A 22,137-nucleotide genomic window follows, 5' to 3' on the forward strand; every position below is an offset into this window, starting at 1 on the left:
GTCTGACAGCCAAGTCTGAGCAAAGTGGCTCATGGATCTGAACCCTCCAGCTACTCTCCTGCACCCCTCTCTCTCTCTTCTCGCTCGCCCCCTCCTTTCCCAATTTCTGGACGGGCTTATTAAATTAAGCTTGACACACAGAGGAACTAACAGTCCCTGGGTTCCACCGTTACCCGAGGGAACGAAGCTTCACCGTGACACCAGCATGAACATTTATCCCATTTAGGTCTCAAAGGGAAAACTACATTTAAAGTTTTGGGATCCGATTATGGCCACTGGTTTTCTTTACAGCGCAATCCAAAAGGGATCAATAGCTGAAATCTAAAATAACACTAGAGATACGCTATGTGAGTATACGCCAAAAGTATTTTGACACCTGACCATGAGCGTGTTGGACACAGTTCAAAAAGATATGGTATTAAAATATAACTTTTCAGTTTGTGAGAATTTGTCCCCGTTCAGTGGCCGAAAGTATTTAGACACCTGACCATGAGCTGTTTTGTTAGAAGGCTTCTCACAAGACGATAAAGTATGTCTGTGGGAATTTGTGCCCATTCAGTCAAAAGAACGTTTGTATGGCTGGGCACTGATTTTGGTCCAGAAAGCCTCAATTGATGTTCCGGTTCATTCCAGAGCTCTTCAGTGGAGCCTTGGCAAAAGACCTCTGGATGCAGTCAAGCAATCCCGATTTATATGGGCACAAAGACATCAGGTACACCGATGAGGCATAACATCATGACCACTTTCCTAATATTGTGTTGGCCCCCCTTTTGCTGCCAAAACAGCCCTGACCCATCGAGGCATAGACTCCACTAGATCCCTGAGGGTGTGGTGTTGTATCTGGCACCAAGATTTTAGCAGCTGGTCCTTTAACTCCTCTAAGTTGTGAGGTGGCGCCTCCATGGATTGGACTTGTTTGTCCAGCACGTCCCACAGATGCTCAATTGGATTGAGATCTGGAATTTGGAGGCTCAAGCTCGTTGTTGTGCTCCTCAAACCATTCCTGAAGCATTTTTCCTTTGTGGCAGGGCACATTATCCTGCTGAAAGAGGCCACACCCATCAGGGAATACCATTTCCATGTAAGGATGTACATGGTCTGCGACAATGCTTAGGTAGGTGGTACGTGTCAAAGTAACATCCACATGGATGGCAGGACCCAAGGTTTCCCAGCAGAATGTTGCTTGGTGTCTTCCCCATAGTGCATCCTGGTGCCATGCGTTCCCCAGGTAAGCGACGTGCATCAATGAGCCTTGGCCGCCCATGAGCCTGTCGCCGGTTTACCACTGTTGCTTAGATACTGACCACTGCAGACAGGGAACACTCCACAAGAGCTGCAGTCGTCTAGCCATCACAATTTGGCCCTTGTCAAACTCCCTCATATCTCACCCACTAACAGGTGCTGTGATGACGACATAATCAGTGTTATTCACTCCACCTGTCAGTGGTCATAATGCTATGCCTGGTCAGTGTATATTTATTTATAATCAATAAAATGAAATAGAAGGTCATGATATGAGTTTAAATGATGTTATGGAACTTTCTACACCATCACATCCATAATCTTAGTTCAAGAAGTCATCATGGTCATCAGATCATCAAAAACAATTAACCCCCTCCCCCGACTGCAATGACCAATCATCTCCTAATACACATTTCAGACCCTCTCCAATTCCAGCTGCAATTGAACGGTCATCCATCTCTTCTGGTCATCTTTCATTGCATTACTCTAGATAGATGTCGAGCCCCAGTCTTAATAGGGCCAGAGAGGGACCGAGCTAAATAGAAAAGAGTGCTGGTGTTACCCATGAGTGTTACAAAACCCGCTACAAAACACTCTGTCAAACTAGCAGTGATAGAATCTTACAAGTGAAAGAGGACTAGGCTTTAACAAAGTGCAGAGTAATCCACCTAACCTCCGGGACCATCGGTCATCAATCATCAGGGACCCACACACACACACACACAGTGTGCTGGGGTCTTATAGTGTCAAAAAGTACTGAATTTGTAGCACTATAATGGGTAAAATAATGATTATAATGTTTATTAAATATATTTAATAAACAATAAATAATTTATAAAATAATTATTAAGTATATTATAATTAAATGTTTTATTTTTTTATATTACTGTTTTTTATTAAATAAATTCATTTATTTTAATTTAAAATTAAATATTTATTTATTTAATTTATTCATTATTTATTTATTATTTTTAATTAATGTATTTATTTATTATTAAATATATATAAATATAAGTTCTTTGATATAACTGTGTTTTTTTTTATTAATTTGGGGAAAAAATCTTCATCTTATAAATAAATAGGACACAAAATCGGCCTACATGGAACAGTGGTCTCTTTTCCATGAGGTTTGATCCAGATGCAAAACATCAACAACAAAATGAGTCATGAGTTAGACACTGTCCACAGACAATCATTCATTCATTGTATGCTTTACCACCGTTTTGATCAATTCAGGGTCACAGTGGGTTCAGTTCCCTGGGCGAAAGCTAGGAAACACCCCATACAGGTTGCCAGTACATTACAGCACAAACACACATACTCAAGGAAGGAACAGTGGTAAACCGGGGGGGAAGGGGGGGCGAAGGCTGGCCCGTGTGGTCCGATCCAACAGACGAGCTACTGCTGAAGCTCAAACTGCTGAAGAAGTTAATGCTGGTTCTGATAGAAAGGTGTCAGAATAGACAGTGCATCACAGTTGCAGGGCTGTTTTGGCAGCAACAGGGGGACCAACACAGTATTAGGAAGGTGGTCATAATGTTATGCCTGATCAGTGTCTTTAAAAAACTTAAAAATCACCTTTTTTCTACCATGGTACTACATGCCAGTCAGCTACAGTAAACAAGCTCCAAAGTTTGACATTTAAGGGGTTATTTCTACACTAAAATCTCGAAACTATGAAGGAATATAGCCGCATGTTTACCTAAAGGTCATTTTTTGTTTGAACATAATAAAACACATACCATGATTACTGTCTTGACGCGCTCCCTCTCTCTCCTGCCTCTCGACTGGGTGGAATTAGCTTTCCTTTATTAATTATTTGCAGGATTCACATGGCTGAAAGTGGCTCATTAATTATACATCACACTCACACGGGTGCTTTTTGATGACAGATAAATAGGAAAGATCACCCGGGAGTTAAGAGAGGACACAACACTTGTTTGGTGTTTTGCGAGTGGGACTGTGTTGTTGGATAGTTTGGAAAATCGGACATTTGATGCATAGCTTTACCTTAATTCTATTTTTAATGTTACAGCACAGTTTTTTACCCTTTGTTTCTTCTCCTGAGTTGCAAATGTGTGCTCTCATGAGAGGTTCTATCAATAATTCTTATCATTAAAAGTAGCATTTTGGGTTGAATTAACATTTCGCATGACTAACAGGGAGCAAAAAGGGCCGTGAATGGACATGTTGTCATTAAAAGTAGCATTTTGGGTTGAATTACCATATTTTGGACACTTGGCAGGATGGCAGCATGGGCCAGATGGACACTTAAGTGGATTTGGATTGGCAATATATATACACCAATCAGCCATAACATCAAAACCACCTCCTTGATTCTACACTCACTGTCCATTTTATCAGCTCCACTTACCATATAGAAGCACTTTGTAGTTCTACAATTACTGACTGTAGTCCATCTGTTTCTCTACATGCTTCGTTAGCCCCCTTTCATGCTGTTCTTTAATGGTCAGGACCCCCACAGGGCCACTACAGAGCAGGTACTGTATTATTTGGATGGTGGATCATTCTCAGCACTGCGGTGACACTGACATGGTGGTGGTGTGTTAGTGTGTGTTGTGCTGGTATGAGTAGATCAGACACAGCAGCGCTGCTGGAGTTTTTAAACCCCTCACTGTCACTGCTGGACTGAGAATACTCCACCAACCAAAAATATCCAGCCAACAGCGCCCCGTGGGCATGGGCAGCGTCCTGTGACCACTGATGAACTCAAACAGCAGCAATAGATGAGCGATCGTCTCTGACTTTACATCTACAAGGTGGACCAACTAGGTAGGAGCGTCTAATAGAGTGGACAGTGAGTGGACACGGTATGTAAAAAGTCCATCAGCGCTGCTGTGTCTGATCCACTCATACCAGCACAACACACACTAACACACCACCACCATGTCAGTGTCACTGCAGTGCTGAGAATGATCCACCACCTAAATAATACCTGCTCTGTGGTGGTCCTGTGGGGGTCCTGACCATTAAAGAACACCATGAAAGGGGGCTAACAAAGCATGTAGAGAAACAGATGGACTACAGTTAGTAATTGTAGAACTACAAAGTTCTCCTATATGGTAGGTGGAGCTGATAAAATGGTAAATGAATATATACACACACACAATCATATCTAGGGTTAAAACGATCGCATGTCTTGACCGGACTGTAGAAGGAAACCCATGCAGGATGGGGAGAACATGCAAACCCAAGACCTTCCTGCTGTGATGCGACAGTGCTACACACTGTGCCACCCAATGAGTTATTTCATACCCTTAATGGTTCCAGTGGTTAATCCTTATATTACTGTGTGACTGTTCCTAAGTTAGTTGTGTTAGAATGAAACCAGGGTTTAACATCAAACCAGCCAGTCTGTTGAGGGGAATATTGCAATAAAATAATCTGCCTCTCTTACATAGCACACACACACACACACACACACACACACACACACACACTCACAAACCTGTGCAAACTGATGGCTTGTCAAAACAAGTCGCTCTTTACAGTATCGATTGTCAGATTTTGTGTTTGCAGAGACTGCACATGGCCTCGGTGGTGGGAGATTTTTTTCCCACACATTTTGTCTACTCCTGGGTTACTGTGGGTGAATGAGGGAAGTGTTTTGGTGCAGTCTTACAGTTTTAGATGTAGTTTACTGTTCCAGATCCTTAATTACATATTTCATCATTTACTGTAGGTATTACTGCACACTGAATGTACACAATGAGTGTGAGTTTGGATATTTGTGTTATGCAGCAGGTTATATAAGTTATTGTTAATGACACACCAAGTTATAGTTGACCTCTGCCCCGATTGAGGAGAGCAAGACTGTCACACGCCCCCTCCGACACGTGTGCAGTAGCCGACTGCATCTTTTCACCTGCACGAGGCGAGTTCATATGCTTCATCAGCTTGCCCTGATCAGCATTATTCCTCGACTCAGTGCAGACACCATCAACCAGCCAGCAGAGGGACTCGGTTATGAGGAGTACCTATCCGGCTTCATCATACCCTATGAACAACAGCCAATCGTTGTTCATGCAGCCGCCCAGCCCAGTCGAATGGCAGAGCTGAGATTCGATACGATGTGCTAGCCTGTTTTACTGCTGCGCCACCTGAGCGGCATTTATTAGGTTTTTTTTCCCCTTTTTCTCCCACTTCCATCCAATTTCTGCCCATCAAACATCCTCTCACTAATGCTGGTCCCTGCTCCTGATTAAGGAGGACGAGGCTGCTCCACGCCCCCTCCGACACATGCACAGCAATCGAACATCTTATCACCTACACTTGACGAGTGCAGTGCAGTACAGTGCTGTGTACGGAGAGCCACACCCTCTACCGCACTCCTTTCCCATCTCCGTGCAGGCGCCACCAACCAGCCAACAGAGGTCGTAATTGCACTAGTCTGAGAGAGAGTCCCCATCCGGCTTAATCCCGCCCCTAGCTGAACAACAGGCCAATCGTTGTTCATGTGGCCGCTCAGCCTCAGCCGGCAGGCAGAGCCGAGATCCGATATGATGTACAGATGATTATTACACCTGGGAATCGAACCCAGGACCTTCTTGCTGTGAGTTGACAGTGCTACAGTGATGGATGGATGGATGGATGGATGAAAGGAAGGATGGATGGAAGGATGAATGGATGGATGGAAGAATGGATGGATGAATGGAAGGATGGATGGAAGAATGGAAGGATGGATGGATGGATTGATGGATGGATGGATGGAAGGATGGATGGAAGGATGGATGGATGGATGAATGGAAGGATGGATGGATGAATGGATGGATGAATGGAAGGATGGATGGAAGAATGGAAGGATGGATGGATGGATTGATGGATGAATGGAAGGATGGATGGATGAAAGGAAGGATGGATGGAAGAATGGATGGATGAATGGAAGGATGGATGGAAGAATGGAAGGATGGATGGATGGGTTGATGGATGGATGGATGGATGGATGGAAGGATGGATGGATGGATGAATGGAAGGATGAATAGATGGAAGGATGGATGGGTGGATGGATTTGTTGGATGAATGGATGGATGGATGGATGGATGGAAGAATGGATGGATGAATGGAAGGATGGATGGAAGGATGGATGGATGGATGGATGGATTGATGGATGGATGGATGGATGGAAGGATGGATGGGTGGATGGATTTGTTGGATGAATAGATGGATGGATGGATGGATGGAAGGAAGGAAGGATGGATGGATGGATGGAAGAATGGATGGATGAATGGTTGGATGGATTGGTTGGATGAATGGAAGGATGGATGGATGGATGGATGGAAGGATGGATGGATGGATGAATGGATGGATGGAAGGTAGAAAGCATTGTATTCTAAGATTGCAAGACCATAAGATAGACTAAAGTTAAAGACCTTTGCCAAGACAATTGGGCCAAAATATAAACCAACTATTAATTTCATTCATTTGTATGGTCAAAATTCTATTGACCACATGATTTTACAACATATCTTTGTTTAAGCTTATGAATACATATAGTTAATAAGCTAACAACAAATGCAGCCTGTATTTTAATGGTATTTCCAACACACACAAGCATTTTATAATACCATTGTGTTTATTATAAGTGCTTCTGTAATAACCCAAATGCATCACATTTGGCTCTGTCACTGCTGCATTTTAGATTTCTAGAAGCACTGCACACACAGAATCACACACACAAACAGCCATGCTGTGTTTAGAAATACATTATGAAGCAATTTGAAGGGACACACACTGAGACGGCACCGTTCGACGATGATTACTAACTGCGAACGTAAAAAAAAATCTGCACCACAACTATCTACATGTCATTATGCGTGTGTTTACTGTGGTTGAATGTTTTGGCGGCACTATAGTCAAGATGTGCTGAGTTGAGCCCAAGGCTAGACGTCCAGACGTTATAAGGTCTGTGTCCTGTGGTTGTAGCTTGTTATAGTACAGCGAACAGAAAGAACTTTGGTTAAGCTGGTATTTATTGCCAAATAATACCAAATATTGAGGGTGAGGGTGGGAGGAGTAGTAATCGGTCGTATCTGAGAGACTGAGAGACGCTTATAGTCCGGATTTAGCGCCATCTGATTTCCACATTTTCTGACGCTCAAAGAAGCTTTAAGGGGAAGACGATTTTCATGTGATGATGATGTGAAAGCAGAGGTGAAGTGGCTACACGCTAAACCAAAAGCATTTTTTGCTGATGGAATTAAAAAGTTGGTACGCCGCTGGGAAAAAAGTATTGGAAGAAATTCTTAGTAAACAGAGTTGAAAAAGTGCAGAAACTTTTTGAATGTTAAATTATGTTAAACAATTATGAATAAAACAGACAGATGTATTGTATTAAAAACATGACCCAATACTGTGGATTCAAAAAGTATTCAGACCCCTTAATCTCTGGCACACAATCTACACTTTATCAGCTATAATAATGGATTTTTATGATAGTTTTTAATAATGGAAGTTTTTCAAACTGAAATATTCCCTAGCTCTATGTCACAAATCCGGCCTCTGATGATTGGTCTTCTGATAATAATCCACAGCTGCACCTCGTCTCAGGTAATATGCCTATGGTATTTAAAGGAGCAGCTGTGGATCATTCAGCAGAGGCTATTTTGTGGTTCATGTTTTTGTGGATATTTATTAGTAGTTTGGTTAACGTGTCTAGTTATAATTCTTGTTTAGTAATACTGTCTTGTAACATCATAGACCATTCGTTACACTCATGTGGGTTTTATACAGAAGCATTTTAATGCACTGCTGTCTGTTGGATAAAATGTCACAGACATTCAATTAATACTTGGTTTTTGCTCTTGCTCTTCACACACAGATTTTTTAAAACGATACTTAAATTTTTTTATAATATTATGGAAGGTAGATGGAGAAATCCAGAACTTCCTTGTGATCATACCTTAAGAAACATTGTTATTAAAAAGGAGCTTTATTAATCTATTTATACCCGATAATGATAGCATAAACTAGTAGAAATATACCTGTTTACCTGTAAAATGTTCATCTTTGATGCTTTTAAAAATCTACAAACTTCCCAATCTAACATTGTTCCTGTTCCAAGACTTTTTAAAATGTATTTGTTAAGGTAAAACAGTAATTACTCAAGTTTCTAGTTAGTTTTTTGTATTTACATGTAACCTACTGTCCCAGCATTCTTAAATTGCTTTTGTATCTCATTGTTTTGATTGAAATCTGGTAGACATTCAGTCAGAACATCCCATAATGATAATTTACTAGCTAAAACACATTAGCCTATTGTTTACAGTCTTTTTGCCTGTCCGTGTAAAGCTCTGTCCTTGTAAAACGGTCCCATAAAGGTGTTTAACCACCACATATTCCATGTAAGGCTGTGACAGCGTGTTTTAAATCTGCTACCGACTATTGTTAGCAAACAAAACACAGCTAACACTCAGCTAACACAGTGACACAACAACTTAAGCTTACTCAAATCTGTAAACAGATCTGGCCTTGTTGTTCTGTTTGAACATAATGCAGTCTGGATTCTGGGATTTGACACTATACTGATTTGTATCAGCTGTGAACCGGTTGTACACTGTTAGCACTAGGAGTTATACATTGTTTGTAGTAGCTAAAGGTGCTAATAAGCTTTGTTTTGTCGACTATAAACTACAAAAGGGTGATTTTAAACCCTATCACTCCTGTCAAGCGTGTGACGTTAGCCTCGTTTTGTCCTGTTCAGTCATCTGAATTCAATCTGTCCCAGTAGAACAGGTACAGTGAGGCATCTGTGCCCTTCATACAGAGGATTGTAGCTGCTGTGTGGAGGGAAGTCTCTGTGGATTCACAGTATAGAGCTTCTATAAAAATTCTAGGAAGAATTTGAATGAGGAAAAAAGACAATTCTAGTGTTGAGGATGTGACATCTGAACTGGTGTTGACGTGCAAAGTGTCTTATTACTGGTACACACTCAGCATTATTGAGACAATGCATGTATTTCCATCTTCCAGGGATAAAGCAGGCAATTATTATTATTAATTAATTATTAATTGGTATTATTATTAGATTATAGAGCTTCTATAAGAATTATAGGAATTCAAATGAGGGAAAACAGACAATTCTAGTGTTAAAGTTGTGCCATTTGATATATATTATGCATTTTTCTCCCATTTGCTCTTAATTTAGTCTACTCAATTTGTCTTCCGCTGCTGGGGATCCCCGATTTTCGCAGTTGAGGAGGGTACATTACTGCTCACTCCTCCTCCGACCCACGAGCAGCCCTTAACGGAACCTTTTTCCAACCTTGCACTCTGCACAGGCGCCTCTATCCACCAATCAGGGTCCTTACACAGCGTTTGAAGACCCCACCCACATACTTTGGTCATCCCTCCCTGCAGGTACTGTCAATTATGCAGGCTAGATGGTGCCCGGTGGCAACGCCGAGTTCCGAACCGAGGAGTTCAGAATCTCATTCCAGGCAGCATTTCAGGCTATATACCAAGCTAAACTACATCAGCACAACGTCCAATTAGTTTTCAGGGGACGTCCTGAAAATGCTGTACTGTTTCATACTTTGCGAAGAAGATCTGATCGCTCCTTCAGGGTCGAAAAAAAGCCAAAGGTACCAGCCATGCAGAGCATGCAGATGTTGAAAAAACACAAACATCAAACAACACAGCACAAAGAAACTGATGGTCAACAAAGCCGTCATTTACAGATCTCTCCCAGCGGCAGCGAAATGATGCTGATGTAGCCCAGAGACTGCCTGATTGATGGAACTGTGCCCTCATGTTTACTGCCGGTTGTAATGACATGGCAGGAAGGCATGGTTCTTTGAGCTGCAACCCCTGCTGATCTCTACAGTCTATTAGCAATGGTGTGGTTGAAAGAGAAAGAAAGAGTGGCACAAAGACTGCCTGATTAGGGTTTAATTATTGATTAATGTTTACTGCTTGACGTAATGGCATGACAGGTAGGCATGGTTCTTTAAGCTGCAAACCCAGCTGATCTCTATGTAACTCTGTTACAGTCTGTTAGCAATGGGTGTGGTTGAAAGAGAAAGAAAGAGTGGCACAGAGACTGTCTGATTAAGGTTTAATTAAGGATTCATGTTTACTGCTTGTCGTAATGGCATGACAGGTCGGCATGGTTCTTTGAGCTGCAACCCCTGCTGATCTCTACAGTCTATTAGCAATGGGTGTGGTTGAAAGAGAAAGAAAGTGGCACAAAGACTGCCTGATTAAGGTTTAATTAAGGATTAATGTTTACTGCTTGTCGTAATGGCATGGCAGGTGGGCATGGTTCTTTGAGCTGCAACCCCTGCTGATCTCTACTGTCTATTAACAATGGGTGTGGTTAAAACATCTAAACTCAGTAATTTTATGGGTTATTGTATACCTTAAGTCATTGTGTATTGATTTCATGTCATCGTTGATCAGATTGTCCACATCTAGCAAATTTATTTAAGTCTTTAAATTGAATTGCTAATTTTTACATCAACTTCTTTTCATCTCTCGCTCTTCCTTTCTCTCTCTCAATTAGCGATATCACGCAGTTCGTCGAGACTGGCGGGGGTGGAACCCTTTAGCGTAGATCAAAGCTAAAGAACATCACAGAGAGCTCAGTTTAAACTAAGCCCACCGGGCGCCAGATATCCCAGAGCTAGCTAACACTCCTGCTCAGAGTCTAGTCAATAAGCGGCTTAATGAGAATATACAGTCAGCGGTGTTTAGTAGGCCACACAGGAAGAGAATGGGGGTCTAATTAGTGTACATTACTGAACTAGTCATTGCGCCGTCTCTATCATGCTGATCATGTTCTTTCTTTGTCTGGAGCTTTAGCCATTAGCTTAACTGATTTAGGCAGAGAAAAAATAAAGCAGTTGGTGTTGTTTGTTTACCAGACTGGCGGATGTTCGCTCGGAGCCCAGAATCGCTGCTTAGCTTTGTGTGGGGAAGCTTTTCATGACTGACTAATAGCTGTTATTTTTAGGATTGTATGTGTGATCTGGGTTGGATTGCTTGAATATATCAGTAAATATGTTAAGAAGTCCAATTTTTTGGTTGTTAAATTCTCCCTTGCACTCCGAGTCCTTTCTGTGAGGAGTTTGCATGTTCTCCCTGTGTCTGTCACTTTACTTCACTTCACTTTACTGTGCAAAAAAAGAAGCCTTACGTTTACCAGAAGCGACGTCGACTTCTCTGGGCTTGGAGGCATCTAGGATGGACCATCACACAGTGGAAACGTGTATTGTGGTAGGATTGTATTGATCTGGGTTGGATTGCTTGCATATATCAGTAAATATGTTTAATAAGTCCAATTTTATGTGGAAAAATAGTTCAAAAATTAGCAATTGGTCACTGATTCTGTAGACTTTTTAATTTAGCTGGTTGCTATTGGGGCAGCACAGTAGCTTGGTGGGTAGCGCTGTCGCCTCACAGCAAGAAGGTCCTGTGTCCTGCGGTCCGAGTCCTTTCTGTAAGGAGTTTGCATGTTCTCCCCGTGTCTGTCACTTTACCTCACTTCACTTTACTTTACTTTGCAAAATAAGGAGCCTTACGTTAACCATGTCCAAAAGCGGCGTCGACTTCTCTGGGCTCGGAGGCATCTAGGATAGACCATCACACAGTGGAAACGTGTATTGTGGTGGGATTGTATTGATCTGGGTTGGATTGCTTGCATATATCAGTAAATATGTTTAAAAAGTCCAATTTATAATGAAAATGTGTCCCTTGGTACTTTTATAGTTTAAAAAATAGCAATTGGATGCTGATTTCTGTACATTTTGGGGCAAAATTACTAGAATTGAAATAAAAATTGGAAAAAAAGAATAGACATAGTTACAGTACATAGTTGCCAGGGTGCTTTTTGATTTAGCTGGTTCCTATTGGTGCGGCACAGTGGCTTGGTGGATAGCACTGTCGCCTCACAGCAAGAAGGATCTGTGTTCGATTCTCCCTGTGCGCTCCGGTTTCCTCCCACAGTCCAAAAACATGCAGTCAGGTTAATTGGAGCTACAAAAGTACCCTGTCCAGAGTGTTTCCTGTATTTTGCCCAGTGAACTGGACCCACTGTGACCCTGATAGGATAAACCGGTGGTAAAACGGTCAATGAATAAATGAGTGAGTGGTTGCTATGGTGTTGCTAGGTGGTTGCTATTGTATCCTAAATTGTTACTTGGATGTTGTAACCTGGTTTGATCATATATAAGGTAGCTGCTAGGATATTGCTAGCTGTTTGTGAATGTATCTGTGCTAATCTTTTTGAGTGTGTCGCAGACATCATTGCGTTTTACAAAATGTCCCAATTTAATGCTAGCAAATTATTTTTTGCCATAAAGGAGACAAAGCCTCATTAGTTGTCCGATCTGTCTGACCACTCTGCCCTTTTAATCCCGTTTTTTGTTCCTGTCAACTGAATGGGTGCTAAGATAGTGTGTGTGTGTGTGTGTTTACCAGTGTGTGAAGGTCAGCGTTATGTAGTGCTGCATGTGGGTTACTGCAGCAATTAGATGATGAAAGTGAAGGTGTGTGTGTGTGTGTGTGTGTGCTTTATGCTCATGACTGATTTAGTTGTGTATGCGGAGCTCATGAGCTCGCCAATTTATGCGTCCAGCAGTTCCTCTACATATATTATCTGAACATATACACCAGCACCCCATCTATTTATCCATCCATACATCCATCTAGTTCGCCAGCCAGCCATCTATGTAACCAACTATATATCCGCTCATCCATTCATCCATCCATATATACATCCATCCATATATCCATCCATCATTCCATTCACCCACCCACCCAGTCAGCAATCCAGCCAGCCAGCTACTAGCCCATCTATTTATCCACCCATCTATCCATCCTTCTAGTTAGCCAGCCAGCCATTAATTTAACCAACTATATATCCACTCATCCATTCATCCATCCATTCATTCATCCATCCATCCATATATCCATCCATCCATTCATATATCCATATACCCATCCATCCACTCATCCAACAATCAACCCACATCCATCCATCTATCAAGCCAGGTCGCCATTTATTCAGTCACCCATTTTCCATCCATCCATCATTCCATTTACCCACCCAGTAAACAATCCAGCCAGCCAGCTACTAGCCCATCTATTTATCCACCCATCTATTCATCCTTCTAGTTAGCCAGCCAGCCATTGATTTAACCAACTATATATCCACCCATCCATTCACTCATCCACCTATTCATCATCCATCAGCAAGCAAGTTATTGACTTATTTTCTATTTATCCATAAAAATATCCATTCATCCAGTGTATCATTTAACCAATAAATCCATTCACACTATTCCTTAATTCATTTATTTATTCACACGCCCGGCCAATCAATTATCATTTCCCATCGAGGAAGCTATCTGTATCCATTTAATCAGCATTAATCATTATTTATTATCTATTCACTCATCCAGGTACTCATCCGTCCATTCATCCAGCCTGCCAACCATCACACAGTATTCATTTATCCATATATATATATATTGGGGCGCCCAGGTGGTGCATATTTCACCTGAGTTTAAATCCCAGCCCTGCTACCGGTTGGCTGGGTGCCCCCTATTGGCAGCACCTGCAGCAGACAAAATCGGGCAATAAAGTCTGCTGGGTGGGGAAGACAGGACCAAAAAGTGGGTGTGGTCTTTGATGCTGTGGAAGGACCCTGGTTAGTAGCCCATTGTCTGTACAGAAGTGGAGGAACGTGGAGATCAGTTATTATTTAGTCTAGTTTCTGAGCAGACAATTTTTCTTCCAAACTCCCACCCAATGCATCTATCCATCCATCCACCCATCCATCTAGCTGTGCATTCACCCATTCATTCATCCATCCATCCATCTGTCTATGCATCCACCCCTCCATTCATCCATCCATCCATCTAGCTATGCATCCACTCATCTATTCATCCATCCATCCATCCATCCATCTAGCTATGCATCCATCCATCTATCCATTAATCCATCTATCCAACCATTTGTCCATCCATCTATGCATCCATCTATCCATCCAACCATTGATCTTTCCATCCACCCATTAATCCAATCACCCATTCATCCATCTATGCATCCACCCATCCATTCATTCATCCATCCATCTATCTATGCATCCATCTATCAATCCATCTAGCTATGCATCCATCCATACATACATCCAACCATCCAACCATCTATGCATCCATTTATTCATATATCTATGCATCCATCCATCTATCCATTAATCCATCCATCCAACCATCTATGCATTCATCCATCCATCCATCCATCTATGCATCCATCTATCCATCTAACCAACGATCCATCCATCCACCCATTTATCCAATCACCCAGCCATCCATCCATCCATCTATCTATTCATCCATCCATCTATTTATCCATCCATCCATTCATCCATCTATCTATCCATCCATCCATCCATCCATCCATCCATTCATCCATCCATTAACTCTGGATTTAGACAAACTATTTAGTGTGTAGTTGTTTGGTGTGTGTGTCTGTGTGAGCCATGTCTCCGCTTCATTATTTCCTCATTTGCACACCCAGCGTGTTGTGTCACCTGGCAGCGCTGATTGTAGAAACCCAGTCAGTTTTGTTCCTGTGCGAACACACTCCTAAAATGTGTCTGCGCTCCTGTGTGTGTGTGATACACACCTGTAGTGAAGTACTCATTACAGAATCTCACTTCTATAGCTACATGACACCTCCATTCAGAAGAGGTAGAAAATAAGAGTGAAAAGAGACTGAAGAATGGGAAAAGGACTGAAAGATGTGATTTGATGCGGTCAGTGTTTAAGCTCGATTTGGGTGATGCATCAGTGCACTGCCTCTGTCTTTTATTCTGTTATTAAAAGGCAATGGGTGACCATTTTTGCTTCTTTATATATATTCTTTTCCACCTGTCTTCCAATGAGTCTGGTTTAGCTGGACAGATGTACCTGGTGGTATAAACAATAAAAAAATCCTATTTATTTTTCTAGACATCAAACTTAGCAGCATTTTCCTACTACTTATTTTTTCAGGACACTTTATTATTTGGTTGATTATTATTTGGTACACTGATTATCTCTTCATCACGGCACCTGTTAGTGGGTGGGATATATTAAGGCAGCAAGTGAACATTTTATCCTCGAAGTTCATGTGTTAGAATCAGAAAAAATAAGCAAGCGTAAGGATTTGAGCGACGACAAGGGCCAAATTGTGATGGCTAGATGACTGGGTCAGAGCATCAGCTCCACTTACCATATAGAAGCACTTTGTAGTTCTACAATTTCTGACTGTAGTCCAACTGTTTCTCTACATGCTTACATATCCAGCCAACAGTACCCAGTAGCGTCCTGTGACCACCGATGAAGGTCTAGAAGATGACCAAGTCAAACAGCAGCAATAAATAGATGAGCGCTCGTCTCTGACTTTACATCTACAAGGTGGACCAACTAGGTAGGAGTGTCTAATAGAGTGGACAGTGAGTGGACACGGTATTTAAAAACTCCAGCAGCGCTGCTGTGTGATCCACTCATACCAGCACAACACACATTAACACACCACTGCAGTGCTTAGAATGATCCACCACCTAAATAATACCTGCTCTGTAGTGGTCCTGTGGGGAACGTGACCATTAAAGGACAGGGTGAAAGCAGGTTTAAAAAGTATGTAGAGAAACAGATGGACTACAGTTAGTAATTGTAGAATTAGAAAGTGCTTCTATATGGTAAGTGGAGCTGATAAAATGGACAGTAAGTGTAGAAACAATCACACGTTGTCAGCACGCTACACCACAGAAATGTCTGTTACACTAGCGATCCTACGGCAATTCAGTTAGTCAAAATGTACAAATCTAAAGCACCTAAAAACACGACTCGGGTAACTGAGTTTGGAAAATTCCCAACCAATTCTGTAGACACAGAGGGGGGAGAATTCTCGTCTTTGAGACCGTCGAGTATTAAGGTAGCTGTGCTGTGTATTTAGCTTCCATTTATTCTATAATTTAATTCATGAGTGTTTTTTAATGACTGCACTGATCCGTGAAATCTGTGATTTTTGAAAAACGAGGTCCGTGAAATTAAACACATTCCTGGTTATGTCACAGGGACACTGTCCCCCCCCCCCCCCCCCCCCCCAGATCCCCCCAAACTAAGTAAGTGTAAACAAAAAATGACAGTTTAAATGCTACTTAACGAGAGCCAGATTTTAGCACACTCAATTTTGTCTTCCGCTGCTGAGAGATACCCGATTGCACTCGAGGAGAGCACGTCGCTGCACACGCCTCTTCCGACATGTGCACAGCCCTCATCTTCTCGCCCCTGCATTCTGCACAGGCGTCTCCTTTGCCAGTCAGGGTCCTTACACAGGTTATGAAGACCCACCCACCCACACACCCACACGTAGTCTGGTCGTCCCCTCCCCCGCAGACACGGTGGCCAATTAGTATATGCTGCAGGCACTGCCAATTATGGCGCCCAGCCGACCGCTGCACCATCTGGGCGTCTGACTGGCTTGTTCTTTCGAGGCGCCGCACAGACTACACAGAGGTGATCACGTGTGTAGAGAAGCACTTTTGAAACCTTTTAAAAGGGACAAAATGCACTCAATATGTGAACACATACATGCAACATTGTCAGCATGCTACAGTAAGAAACGTCTTATACACTAGCGATCCTACGGCAGTTCAGTTAGCAATTGGTTAGTCAAACTGTCCAAGATGTCAAAGTCTAAAGCAGTGACTGCCGTGAAATGTGTCATTTTTCTTAAAAAATCTGTAAAAAATGTTTAATAGGGTCCTAATTATGTCACAGGGACACTGTTTCCCCCCAGATCCCCCCAAACCAAGTGAGTGTAAACATAGAATGACAATTTAAATGCTACTTAACGAGAGCCCAGACCTTCAAATTTCTTAAAAAGCTAATAATGAAGCTGCTTTGCTAGAATTTTTAGATTATCTGTCAGAATCTGATGACTGGATTATAACTGCATGTAATCTTACTCAGTGCTTTTGTAATAACAGTGATTTACATACCAGTTCTACAGGTAATTCATTCAAATTCTCTCCAAAAATATTCCATCTGATGAATTATTGTTATTTCTGGTTCTCTCACTTACTCCTGATGCACGGTGGGCGAGTTCATTTCCATTGTAATTACTCACGCATATTATGAGAAGGATTTGCATCTCATATTCGTCCCTCGGAGCTTTAGAACGCCGTAACTAAATAATAAAATGTAAGCCTGGTAGGGTTGCTATTAATTTAGGAACTCGTTACTAAATGCATCAGGTGATCTCCTCAAACGTTCGCTCTCCAATTACGTTCCTCCTGTTGCCCCTGGAGGGTCGCCCTAATTACGTTATTCTGTGTTTTAGCTCTTCGGAACTGTCGTAATCGTATTGCGTGCTATGAGACAGCACAGAGGTAAGCTGATAAGGAGTCGGCCTGTGGAGAAGTAACGGGAGCGTGCTGGTGAAACCGCTGAGCTGAACGTGACTCACATTACCGAGAGCATTACTGAGATCAGAAACTGTGTTATATACCAGTATGAGATCTGGCTCTGATATTACTCTGGTATGTACACCGATCAGTCGTAACATTACAACCACCTCCTTGTTTCTACACTCACTGTCCATTTTATCAGCTCCACTTACCATATAGGATAACTTTGTAGTACTACAATTACTGGCTGTAGTCCATTTGTTTCTCTGCATGCTCTGTTAGCCCCCTTTCATGCTGTTCTTCAATGGTCAGGACCCCCACAGGACCACTACAGAGCAGGTATTATTTAGGTGGTGGATAATTCTCAGCACTGCAGTGACACTGACATGGTGGTGGTGTGTTAGTGTGTGTTGTGCTGGTATGAGTGGATCAGACACACTCACTGTCCACTCTATTAGACACTCCTACCTAGTTGGTCCACCTTGTAGATGTAAAGTCAGAGACGATCGCTCATCTATTGCTGCTGTTTGAGTCGGTCATCTTCTAGACCTTCATCAGTGCTCACAGGACGCTGCCCACTGGGGGCTGTTGGATGGATATTTTTGGTTGGTGGACTATTCTCAGTCCAGCAGTGACAAAAACTCCACCAGGACAACACACACTAACACACCACCACCATGTCAGTCTCACTGCAGTGCTGAGAATGACCCACCACCCAAATAATACCTGCTCTGTAGTGGTTCTGGGAGAGTCCTGACCATTGAAGAACAGCATGAAAGGGGGCTAACAAAGCATTCAAAGAAGCAGATGGACTACAGTCAGTAATTGTAGAACTACAAAGTGCTTCTATATGGTAAGTGGAGCTGATAAAAATGTGCTGGACAAACAAGTCCGATCCATGGAGTCCCCACCTCACAACTTACAGGAGTTAAAGGATCTGCTGCTAACATCTTGGTGCCAGATACCACAGCACACCTTCAGGGGTCTAGTGGAGTCCATGCCTCGACGGGTCAGGGATGTTTTGGCAGCAAAAGGCGGACCAACACAGTATTAGGAAGGTGGTCATAATGTCATGCCTGGTCTGTGTATGTCTCTAACCTTATTCATACGCTCAATCCAGACGTTTAAAAAGCGTCTGAGATGTTGTACTCAGCAGCAGGGATGCCTCGCGCACGCTCCCCGTCTTTTGTCATATAACGTTTTGCCATGCGTCTGCGTTCCAAACTGCTGTTTGTGCGGGTGGGTAATGTGCCGGAAAAACAGGAGCTTTGACAAACCGCCATAAATCATCGGCCAATTAGACAATGTGCAGAGGAATTCACAGTCGATCCACTCAATGACAAGTAAAGGAAAGGAATGGGGGGGGGGGGGGGCAGGAGCAGATGGTGGAATGCCTCTGTTTGTGACCTTTTGAACTGGTCACACACTGCACTCAATTTGTTTTAGCTTAAAAATGGAAAATGGGACTTTCACCACTTGGATGTTTACCAGCAGTTTTATAGTTGATTGGATGATTTACGGAGACCTTAACAATGTATTAAAAATGTGTTGTTTATTATTTTTAATACAATCTAGTCGTGTCCAATTACCCTGAGTGCGTCCTCTATACTGATTCGACCCTTCACCGCTGACTGATGACGCCTCTCAACTGACATACGCCCCCTCCGGCACGTACAGTCAGTACAGACTGCATTTTTCACCTGCACGAGTCGAGTTCATACACCGACGGGCACTGTGTACGGAGGGCCGCACCCCCATCGCCATTATGTCTCAGCCCTGTGCAGGCGCCATCAGTCAGCCAGCAGCCAGAAAGTACGCTAGCGCACCAGAGTTGTGGTTTTGAATACATCGTATCGTATCCAATCTCAGCTCTGCCTTCCGACTGGGCTGGGCGGCTGCATGGACGACGATCGGCTGTTGTTCGGGGTTAGAGGGTAAAAAGTCGGATCATAGGTCCTCATAACTGGTGCGACTGCGGCCCCTGCTGGCTGACTGATGGCGCCTGCACAGGGCTGAGGAATAATGGTGATGGGGGTGCGGCCCTCCGTACACAGTGCCCGCCAAGTGTATGAACTCGACTCGTGCAGGTGAAAAATGCAGTCCTCTGCTGACTGGTTGATAGCGTCTGCACAGAATCAAGGAATAATGCCTTGATCAGGGTGTGGCTCTCTGGGCACAAAGCTGATCGGCATATGAACTCGCCTTGTGCAGTTGAAAAGATGCAGTCAGCTACTGCGCACGTGTCGGAGGGGGTGTGTGACAGTCTCGCTCTCCTCAATCAGGGCGGGGGTCAGCACCAGTAGAGAGGAAGCATAAACGCAATTGGGTAAAAAAAAAAACTATAAGCATAAAATGTATTTTATATGATTGATTTTATACACCTGAAACACCTGAAATCAGTAATTAGTAGTGTCCACATACATTTGGTCATAAACGTACCTACAGTGTTTTGTATGTCTTTGTCTATGTATTTGTCTGAGTAATGCTTTCATCCTCCTTTTCCCAACAGCGTTTTTGACTGCTGCCATGGCGACCCGCGCCCCCTTCCTCCCGATGCTCTTAGCCGTCCTGCGATTGGCTGTCTGCTCCTTTCCAGAAGAACCCGGGCCTTTGATATCCACCCCGTCTGAAGGTAGGCCCCTTTTCTATCTTCCACTTTCCATACTGGCCACCTACCATCCTCCCACCAATTAAAACAGCTGCTGGGTGACATTTGGACACCAGTCCTGCAGGAATTCTCTCAGGAAAAGAAAAGGAAAATCCGGGCTGGGGGGATGATGGGAGATTTATGACTACCGGAGAACAAGGTGCACACAATGGTTTGGAATTTCATAGAACTGTATAAATATACACTGATCAGCCATAACATTACAACCACCTCCTTGTTTCTACGCTCACTGTCCACTTTATCAGCTCCACTTACCATATAGAAGCACTTTGTACTTCTACAATTACTGACTGTAGTCCATCTGTTTCTCTACATACCTTTTTAGCCTGCTTTTATGCTGTTCTTCAATGCTCAGGACCCCCACAGGACCACCACAGAGTAGGTATTATTTGAGTGGTGGATCATTCTCAGCACTATAGTGACACTGACATGGTGGTTGTGTGTTAGTGTGTGTTGTGCTGAGTTTTTTAAATACCGTGTCCACTCACTGTCCACTCTATTAGACACTCCTACCTAGTTGGTCCACCTTGTAGATGTAAAGTCAGAGACGATCGCTCATCTATTGTTGCTGTTTGAGTTGGTGGCTAAATCTTCTTGTTAGTGGTTACAGGATGCTGCCCATGGGGTGCTGTTGGCTGGATATATTTGGTTGGTGGACTATTCTCAGTCCAACAGTGACAGTGAGGTGTTTAAAAACTCCATCAGCATTGCTGTGTCTGATCCACTCATACCAGCACAACACACACTAACACACCACCACCATGTCAGTGTCACTGCAGTGCTGAGAATGATCCACCACCTAAATAATACCTGCTCTTTAGTGGTCCTGTGGGGGTCCTGACCATTGAAGAACAGCATGAAAGGGGGCTAACGAAACATGCAGAGAAACAGATAGACTACAGTCAGTAATTGTAGAACTACTAAGTGCTTAAAATGGATCAAATGGACAGTAAGTGTAGAAACAAGGAGGTGGTTTTAATGTTATGGTTGATCAGTGTATAATCATTTATACAATTATGGTAAAGGGAAATATAAGCCACTTAATATTGCAGGATGATCTGTGAACCTCATGCCCTGAAGCCACTCTAGTGTTGTTTTGGCTGTTTGCTTCGGGCCACTGTCATGTTGAAAGGTGAACTCTCTCCTCAGCCTGTAATTAACCCAGGTGTAGACTTTTCTGGGTAATTATATAGTAATTATAGAATAGTAATTACATCCATTTAGGTTCAAGACCATAATAACAATGTTGCAAAAAGTCAAGGAGGTTTAAATCCAGTGTTTTTTTTACTGGAGATACTGGATATAGGGGTGAGGAGGGAAAGTGTGACCTTGGTAACTGAGACTTTTTACTGTACTATCTAATCCCTACACCACAGCTTCTGCCAGACACGGGGTGTGTGTGTGTGTGTGTGTGTGTGTGTACTCCCTATGGACAAGAATTAGTGCTACTCAGATATCTGTCTCATGTATCTGTCTCATTATTATGCAGAAGAATACAGAGGTCAGAAGAAGTACACAACTGGTATTTACATGTTAAGGGAAACATCTTCAGGGTGTTATGTGTTGTGAGACATACTGTAAATATGAGATATGAGGTGGGGTGAGACGCGATTGCTTAAATTGTAAGACAGTTATGAACTGTAAATGAGTCTGGGTTGTTAGAAAATCTACACCTTGTTGCCTATCACGTAGACAAAGAAAAAGCAACAGCGCGGCAGGCTTTAGACCCTTTAAAGCTAGTTTGACTGTGCACAATGACACCTGTCTTTTAGTGCTCGGCGAGCCGCTCGGATCGAGTTGTTGAGCAGTT

At 42.8% G+C, this 22,137-nt stretch overlaps 1 protein-coding gene across 1 annotated transcript in view; it reads left to right on the top strand.

The window, feature by feature from the left end:
* The window catches only part of sema6ba (sema domain, transmembrane domain (TM), and cytoplasmic domain, (semaphorin) 6Ba), a 147,108-nt gene that overhangs the window by 60,489 nt on the left and 64,482 nt on the right, over positions 1 to 22,137 (top strand). Inside the window, exon 2 of the mRNA XM_062987555.1 lies at positions 20,169 to 20,291. Coding sequence (XP_062843625.1) covers positions 20,186 to 20,291 — 106 coding nt within the window. The 5' untranslated portion in view covers positions 20,169 to 20,185. The remainder of the gene's footprint in view (positions 1 to 20,168; positions 20,292 to 22,137) is intronic.

This window comes from Trichomycterus rosablanca, chromosome 25 (genome assembly GCF_030014385.1).
Source record: "Trichomycterus rosablanca isolate fTriRos1 chromosome 25, fTriRos1.hap1, whole genome shotgun sequence".
NCBI classification, from domain to species: Eukaryota; Metazoa; Chordata; class Actinopteri; order Siluriformes; family Trichomycteridae; genus Trichomycterus; species Trichomycterus rosablanca.